The sequence below is a fragment of the Brachypodium distachyon genome, chromosome 3 (assembly GCF_000005505.3).
Source record: "Brachypodium distachyon strain Bd21 chromosome 3, Brachypodium_distachyon_v3.0, whole genome shotgun sequence".
Lineage (NCBI taxonomy): Eukaryota > Viridiplantae > Streptophyta > Magnoliopsida > Poales > Poaceae > Brachypodium > Brachypodium distachyon.
The window spans coordinates 57,196,295-57,205,414 of NC_016133.3; the positions used below are offsets into that span (position 1 = coordinate 57,196,295).

At 46.6% G+C, this 9,120-nt stretch overlaps 1 protein-coding gene across 1 annotated transcript; it reads right to left on the bottom strand.

Moving 5' to 3' along the window:
- Positions 1-692: 692 nt before the first annotated feature.
- On the bottom strand, positions 693-1,435 carry LOC100828898 (auxin-induced protein 15A). Its single transcript, XM_024462649.1, has one exon. It carries the CDS (start codon positions 1,363-1,365, stop codon positions 1,018-1,020), a length of 348 nt encoding a protein of 115 aa, XP_024318417.1. The 5' UTR covers positions 1,366-1,435; the 3' UTR covers positions 693-1,017.
- Between the last annotated feature and the right edge of the window lie 7,685 nt (positions 1,436-9,120).

The following is a 9,120-nucleotide window of genomic DNA, read 5'->3' on the forward strand; positions in this document are numbered from 1 at the left end:
TCGTGTTTATTACCATGATAGATTATAAAATACTAAGCCTAAGTTGCAAAGAGTTAGCAAGATATGTTTATGTTATGTCATTGAGTGCGCAAAGTTAAAGTATAATCAGTAAAAAAAAACTGACGATCTGTTACGTTCAAAAGCCTTGTACCACTGAAACTGTATCTGTCTGTCTACGAAATATGGTGGGGTTGGATGGTGTGGTCTGCGTGTGCAGCAGCATGCTTTGCTTGGAGAAAGTGGCGTATCTAGAGGCCGGCGGGTTTGGAATAATCAAGAAAGAAAGGAGAGAGAGACAAAGCTATGGAAGATGTAACGGGGATCGGGCCTCTCGATCAGATCCTTGCTGCATGCCTGTCGGTCCTCTTTCTCCGTCTCTCCTTGTTCCAAACTGAAGGACGACACGCCATGAATCCACCGGCAGAAAGAACCTCGACACCGGAAAAATTCAGGACCCAATCATGATCATTCATTGGAATACCTGATGCTATGTACCGGCCGGTGCAGCTCGATCGATGATGGGCTTGATCAAAAGGGGAAATTAAAGCGACAAGAGATCGATCTGTACGCTTGTCCAGCTTAATTAGTCGAGGCCTGGTCGATATGATGTCTCTCAGTTCCCGACTTGCTTGATCGCTTGTTTGGTGTCTTAATCGATGATGCAAAAATTGTTTGCAGAAGACAGAGGGAGATTAATCAGGCAAATCAAGCAGGCCGTGGAGGGAGCTGTACAGGGACTGTGGGATTCAAGTGTTAATTATACATCCGTCGACTGTTAATCTAGTATCCATAACTACATGCATCTGCAAAATTCAAAAGGAGAAGAAAAGAAGGCCCAATCCAAAACCATAACCAATACGGGGATCCTCCCAAGACTAATCAATCACCTACTGCCTCTCCTCTCCAGAGATCTCTCTCTTCCCTCTCTGTGTACACTCGTACCGTACTCTGTGTCGTCTCCGGCTCCGGCCTGCACATGGACTCGCACCGTGGTCGAGCTTCGATTCGGTCGGTCCATCACGAGGTGACTTTGGCGCGGGTGCACGGGGACAAGGAGTGGTGGTGTTGCCCGGCGTGCACGCGGTGCGAGGAGGAATTGGAGGAAGCCGTGTGATCGCGGTCGACCCGGGCGCGGAGGCGGAGGAAGTCGTCGACGGAGCAAGGGAGGCGGAGCGGGCCGGGGGACGAGTCGTAGCCGTAGGCGTCCCTGGCCTGTTCCAGCAGCCGCTGGAACACCGGGTGGTAGAGATACGCGATGGGGATCACGAACCGCCTGAACCCGTTGTCGACGTCGCCGCCGACGCGCACCGCCAGCCAGCCCTTCTTCACCTTCCCCGCCTTCTTCTCCTGCTGCTCCCCCTGCATGACGATGTCTAAGCGCCCGGGAGTATGTCGGCAGTGTTGTGTGGTGTGGTTCTGGGCACTCGATCGGGCCGGGAATTTTATAGCTTGGAGCAACCCAAGTGCCGGTGTACGTACGTACTGCACGGTCCTTTGCTACGGAAGCTTGATTGGCTCCCGTGTCGGGCGGAGATGAGTAGCGCTAGTACTGCGTCGCTGACACGGCGGTCCGTGTTAAACTGGGAATATAATCGGGTTACGGCGTCAGTGTCGTGGGTCAGGCTTCCATGTCGGATTCGTCTCGGGTCAGGCGGGGCTGAGGTGGGCTGTACGTATGGTGGGTTCTTCAAGTGGTAGGCGCGATGGATGTGTGATTTGGGAACAATTGGACGCACGGATGACAGAGCCGTCCGAGTCTTCCTTTGGTCGTCTCGTGCCGTGGGGTTGGCCCACGGGGAATTTTGATCGGCGGAGTGGAGTCAGGGAATAACTTGTTGCTGTGTACGTGCCGCCCACGAGAGAGATTGAGATTGGTTTCTGGTGGAGCGGATGAGAGGCAGGGCGCTTAATGCACGGTCTCTCTCTAGCTTTGCACAACATAGGCTTGCTGGCTCGTTGCTGTTGATCTGGATTTAGTTTCACTGTTTGGTTTTTTTTTTTAGCTTTCCGTCTCTCGATTAGAAGAATAGAACTGACCCTCTTCACTGTTTGGGTTTTCGGTAGGTTTGCCCGTCCACTTCCATTTGTTTTCTGCTGAGGTCGATTCATTTTCTCACTTTGTTCCGTAACATAAGCGCAAATGACAAACAACGGAGCTTCAGGGGCGAAATACTCCATCTATCCAAGCAACGACTCACCTTCTCTGCTTGAAGGCATTGTCTTTTGAAGTAATCAGCTCTGTTGTAAGTTGATCTTAATTTATCGGTCACATTGTTGTTTAGCTATCTCTTTCAGCATATATAAATCGCAATGATTATCCGTACATGTGTGTAGTTCTCTTTGCCACCATTTCCTTCGAATGTTTGTGAAATTAATTCTGAGGTTTGAGTGAAGTTAGGTTGTCGTAAGTAAGGTGATCACATCATTCTAGGTCCAAACAACAGGGGCCGGCTCAGCATGTGATTGATTAGCTCTGGGCACTGTTCTTTTGATACATTTTCGTTTATTCATTCGTCAAGATGAGGTGGGCCATGGAATATCTCGTGTGCTTGGAGTTTAGTTAAAACACTAGTAGCGAATGTTTCTTGCAAGAAATACACATATGCGCGCGTGATGGTTGTCTTCCTCACGGTGATCATGATTTCCGTGAGCGTGTAGATCTTGTTTTGGATACGTATAGTAGCTTGCTTAGTTTTTCTTTTCCAAAAGGAAGAATGAATATACCGGCCTCTGCATCCTCAGTGCACACAACCAAGTTTTTATTGAAACTTACCTAAATGCTCTCGTCGGGCGCACACGCCGCAGAACTGTCCGATTCGCTCACGAGCGATCAATCTCTTACCGCAACACCGCCCATCGGACAGGGATCAAGCGTACGTTTTCGGGGTGGGACCCAGATAGCTGGCGTTTCTCGAACATAATCGTGGGGATGCGCTGCTCTTCTCTTCCTCCCTCATTTCCCCCCACCCGATCCCCCACCCAATCTGTCTCCTCCGCGAAGGTGTCGAGCTCGGAGGCGATTTCGCTCAGCGGGCGTGGGCCGCCAATGCGTCGGGCCAGGAACTGGACGTGAGAGGCGCGCATCGCGCGATTCACCGAGCGGCGGCGTGGTTGGCGTCAGGTTTCTCCGCGGCGACGAAGCCTTGCGCACAGGTGAGTTCGATAGGGTTTGGGGTGGCCGCGCGGGGGAGTGGCGGAACGGCATGTTGCGGGGTTAGGTACGGGAGCGGGGGTGGCGGGCGCGCGTGCGTATTTGTTGTGTATCGCAAAGAGATTTGACAGAGTGGAGTTGAGCACTGCATCGTACTCTAGGCTTGAGCTTCGTGTGTATTCGTGCAAATCACGCAGTGTTTGATCCCTCGCGGTAGTTGATTTTTGTTGCGAGAGGGGTTGCAGATTAGGCTGGTTGTTTCTAATCTCTCCACAGCAGCTGCTGTTTTGTTGCTTTTCTGCCGTTCTGGGGGCAGATTTTTGGGGCAAATCACGCATATATTGGTTGCTCTGGCCACCGGTGTCCTCCTCTGGCGCAGGGAACGGATCCCCCGATGCCTTCCTTCTCTCCCTCGACGCTGCCCCAATCTCCCTCTGCCCATGCTCCAGCCGCTATTGACTTCCCGCCGCCCACTGCGCCACTGAGGTCCGGCCGCCATGTTCTGCCTCCAGTCAACAGCTAGAGCCTAGAGCAGCTCACGTTGGTCAGCTATCCCACCTGTGCACGCCGGCAAGGTGGACACTGCCCCGACCGTGACATCAGCCCTCTGCTCCCCTGACTTCCATTCTCTGTTCCTTCTCCTCTTTCTCTTTGTTTCATTTTCTTTTTTTCTGAAATTGTCTCAAATCGGTGATGTTAATAAGTGATTATAGATTGTAGCAATCAGCCGAAGAAGACCTCAGGCTGTAGATTTATTTTTGTGCTTTCTAAGATACATTGTCGTAGGATTTGAGTAATAAGATGGGGCCATGGAATTTTTTCCTTTGTCGATATACTTGCTCACCCCCACGCCTGAAGTCGTTTTTTTTATCTTAGCTAATTTAGTCGCCTTGAATTATTTTAGTAGTTGACACCTAGAAACTATAGTTGGTTCTTTTAATATAGTTGGTCATAAGCTGATATAGTCACATGCCTTAGCTAATGTAGTTGCTCTTTTAAATGCAATTTTATTTTTAGGTTAGTTTTTAGAACCTTAATTAGTTGCTTAACTATTTTATTTTGTTGCTTCTTCTTGTCGATATACTTGCCCACCCCCATGTTTGAAGTCGCTTTTTCTAACTTAGCTAATTTAGTTGCTTTGAACTATTTTAGTTACTCACACTACAAACTATAGTTGCTTCTTTTAACATAGTCGACAGTAAGCTAATATAGTTGCGTGACTTAGCTAATGTAGTTGGGTTTTTTAATGCAACTTTATTTTTAGGTTAGTTTTTAGAACCTTAATTAGTTGCTTATCTATATTATTTCCTCGTTTCTTCTCGTCGATATACTTGCCCACTCTAGCACCTGAAGTCGCCTTTTCTAACTTGGCTAATTAATGTTCTTTGAACTATTTTAGTTGCTCACACTAGAGACTATAGTTGACTAGAAATTGCTTTATCATGGGATAAGAGCTATGTGATCCATATGCATTTTCCGCGATTCGAATGATTAGCCCAAAAATCCATATTAGGGAAAGCGTTTTTGGAATTAGACTAGGTTAATATGACTGGATTAGGAAGTGCTCCAGGGTTAGCATGTAAATTAACGTGTTCATTTCGGTGGTAAAAGTGGAGTATGCAATTTTCTACCTATATCTAGATTGCTATTGACTGTGCTCAGTTTTTTAGAGGGGCAAATTACTATATGTGTTGATGTCAGTAAATTCAGTATACATGAATGGGAACTCTCGATTCTCAGGACTTGTTGTTAGTACTGGCCCACCTGGGTGCAGTTTTGCTAACCATATAAGCAATTTTCCCCTATTACGTTTGTGCAGAAGTTGCTTATAATTTTAGGAGTTGGCTCATTGTGCATGGTACTTGAATAGGAGTTGCATGATCCAATAGACAAACCATTGATTAGGAGTTGTTTCCGTTGTCCATCTTTACAAATTAGAAGTTGCACTAGCTAATCAAACCATATTCTTGTTCTATAATTGGAGTTGCGTCACTGATGAGACAAACCATTGAGTAGGAGTTTCTTTTTTCACTGCTCACATTTTTTAATTGGGAGTTTATTATTGATTATGCAAACATTTGACTAGCAATTCCTTTGGTGTCCATTTTTTTTTTGCTGATGATGGTCCCGAAAGATACAAAACTATATTTATGCAACATTCATGTAGGGATAGCTAATAATAGAAAGATGATAACCAACTAATTTTTTACTAGAGTGTCGCATGAGCAATTAATTTTTTTTCAAACTAGAAGTTACTAGACAAGCTTTTTTGAATATAGGTTGCTGGACCAAACACTTCTTTTCTCAGAATAATACCCCTTCCATTCCATAAAAATTGGCGCCCATTTCGTACTAATTTGACACTTTTTAGGGATCAGAGTAGTTGTTTCTGAAATTTAGTTGCTTCTGAATTTTAGAGGTGCATGACCAATTTGACTTTTTTGAACTACAAGTTGCTGGACTAACTAACCATATATTCGATTGTAAGTTGCTTACAAACAATTTTGGAATAGGAAGTTTTTTGCTTTGGCCAAAAACACCCATTCAAATAGGAATTGCTTTTGAATTTTTTTAGAAGTTGCTGGACTAAGTTTATCTGAATAGTCAGTTGCCGGACCAACCACTCCTTTAGAACAATAATTGCTTTTGAAATTTTAGAAGTCGCTGGACTAATTTGCTTCTTATAGAAAGTGTTGAGCAACTTTTACTTATGCAACTGATTTTTAAGCTAATGGGCAACTTTATTTAGTTGTTATTATGAAATCACATTAAACTCTAGGCAAACTTGCATTTACATCTTATTGTAAAATCAAGGAGGAAAGCAATTTTATTTTCTAACTTCTCCCTACCTTTTGTTGCAGATGTGCTTTTTTGCAAGGGATGTGCAAAGATCATAAGGGGAGTAACATCATGGGCAAGGAATGTGTGCAGCAAAAATAATACTCCGTAGAAGATTGACTACAAGGAGATCAGATTGTTCATATTAATGCATCATTTTCCTTTGAGGTTTTTAGGTGTTATTTTTGGGCCTAGGACATAGCAGCTGTGTAACATCTCTATTTTTGTTTGCACAACAAAATTGTGTTCTCCAACAACTTCTATAGCATGTAACATCTCTTCCCACCGAAACTGCCTGCACTGCATGCATGAACCACCAATTCAAGGAGAAGAAGGGAATAGGATCGATCGAAGACGAAAAAGGAAACCGGCCGTTGTGCGCTCCAACAGCCAAAAACGATCGCAGACCCACATCCATTCCACGGCCGGCCTTGGCCACACGGCAAAGCTAGAGCCAGGCCGGCCAGCGTGACTCGCATCGCACCTCCGATCCGGTGGCATAATCCCCCCGAAGAACAGAAGAGAAGCGAACCCCGATAGAAACGACGGGATCTGTATGTGGTGTACGTTGGCACGGCATCGTGGACGCCGATCGATCGGATGGCGTGCGCGGCCGTCGCGGTCAGCCTAGACTGGCTGGCCACCAAGATCAGGCCAGGCCGATCAGCCAAACCGCGTCGGGGCTTCTCGATCTACTCATCAGACATGAGTGCGCGCTTCGCTTCAGTACTCTGGCTGGGGCCAACACGGTCTAGCTCGCGCCTTTTCTACTTGTTTCTCTTCTCGGTATGGATCGATCTCCGTCCCGGCAGATCTCGAGTGCACGGCCGGTGAAAAGAAGAAAAAGGCTCGGCAGTACAGTGCGCGCACCCGGGCCGGAGCCCGGAGCCGTGGATGGACATGGATATATGCTGGCTGGCGATCATCACGATATCGATCACGGGATATATTAGAATCTGCTGCTTTTGCGTATATGCACGGCTGGTGAGGCGCACCAAATTAAAGTCCACATACACCACTGCATGCTGCCACGCACGTACTGGCGTGCTCGACAAGCGATGAGGAGACAGATGCTAGCTGCATGTAGACCCATGCAATGCACGCATGATTTAATTTCCTTTTGTGTCATCGCGCACAGCTGCTCGCAGGCCCGCGATGTACGTCCTACGCCGGCCGTGGCTTTCCGTCATTAGCTAGCGAGCTGGCGACGTATTAACGTATACGTACTGCTTCTCCACGGGTGGCTTTGAGTGGGTACTCAAGTTACTTGCGCGTGCATGCACTTTAAATTAACCTTTAGCAAGCGCGTCCTCATAAGATAACTTTGAGTTTGCCATGAAGCGACTGGCAAAAGACACAGACACAGACCCGGCTCAATTTGGTGTACTTTGTTTCGCTCTCTCGCCAGATGCAAAGTGATCGATCGATCCATCGGACGAGCTAGACCAGTAGTCGCAATGGCGTTTCAAGATTAAGCAGCTAGCTAGCTAGCGGTAGTCCAGTAGCCGCAATGCATCATGCGTCAGCAAAATTAATCTCAAGCTAGCTAGCCCGTGGGGCATCGGTCGCCTCCTGGTCCTGGTGCTAGCTTGCAAGCGAAAGGATGCCACAGGTTTTCTCAGCTGCCCTGGACAGCACGGCTGCCGTCCCATCCGTCTCGAATCGATTGAACAAACGGCCGTGTCGTTCCGGCCATGAACTGAACCTACGGCAAGCGATGTCTGTCTCTGGCTCCATACATGTCGCCATCGTTACAAGACAGGCTAGGATCGATCATTAGTGCCCCGAATCATCCGAAACAAATGTGTGTTCATACCAGACGACTCGAGATCAAATCATAGCTCGCAAACCGCAAGTGCACCACACGGTTATTCGACCAATTTACCACCGCCTATCTATTTCCCCGGAAGATTCTATATGCTCGGGAACCTTCGACGGGAACACGAAGCGGGTTTAATTCATCATTTGTGAGATCGAGATAGGCTATCAGAAGGGGGGTGAATGATTGCGCGGAAGCAAATTAAAAAAAATCTCGAAAATTCAAACCCTAAATCACCTTTCTGTCCGTGATAATAAAACAGCCGTAACTTTTGATTGGATGAACCAAAAAATACGTATGAGTATGCAAAAGAGAGGTATTGAAATCATCTAACCAACGCAACAAGAATCGGCTCAATTGGACTTACCAATCAAAAGATATAATCAAAGCAGTAGCAGCTGACAGAAAGTTACGAGAATTAATTTATAATCGATTTCGAGGAATAACAAGAAAGATGAAGTAATCGCAATCTTTCTTTGATCTTGTGATAAACCTGCAGCAAAGTATTATGAACTCGTGATAAAACTGCACCAAAGTATTTAGAAAGATCTAGCACGAAGACTCCACAAAGATCCGAGAAGAACAGAGATGACACCGACAACGAATCTCTTTATTGCAACGATGTCGATCGATTACAAAAGATGCAACCATGTATCCAAGAACTCTCCAAGAATTGATCTAGATCCAAAGTTCTGACTTCTCTCACGTCCTTGCTAAAACCCTAGTTAGGACGCCCTCTATTTATAAGGGAAAATTCGCGAGCCTAAATCGAGTCCGAATCCAACACGAACTCTTCTGTCCCGGTCGTTATTCTGCCCGTGGGGCCCACAGAAGACCTCGGATTGAGACGACTCCAAAATCAAAGTTGTTCGTCTCGATGACGCGCACAACTTTCATGTGGACCACTTTTCCATCAGACGCCATATTGATGACGCTACTGTTTAATCTTTAAACAGCTCTTATCCAGCCACGGCTGGACCTACATGTCTTCACGTCGATGCCACTCCATGCCATCAACTCTTTTTGTGATGTTTTCAAAACTCGACCATCGCGTGTCGAATATCTCCAATACCTTACATCTTCGGTATAAACAACGTACGACAAACCGGTGCTCTTCCGGATCATCGTAGTCTTCTTCACTTTCATTGTTCCCTCACACGAACGTCCCGCATGACATTGATCCCTCGATCTCAGCTTCTCCCAAGTTTCGTCCCTCGATCCCATCATCGACCACGTTCCTCTAACTCGCAACACCTGAAAGCGAACACACAAATAACCAGTACGAGCACAAGTCCATGACTTGACTCAGGAT

Excerpts from the sequence above, each read along its gene's own strand:
- LOC100828898 (XM_024462649.1), bottom strand. The coding sequence starts at position 1,365 with ATGCAGGGGGAGCAGCAGGAGAAGAAGGCGGGGAAGGTGAAGAAGGGC.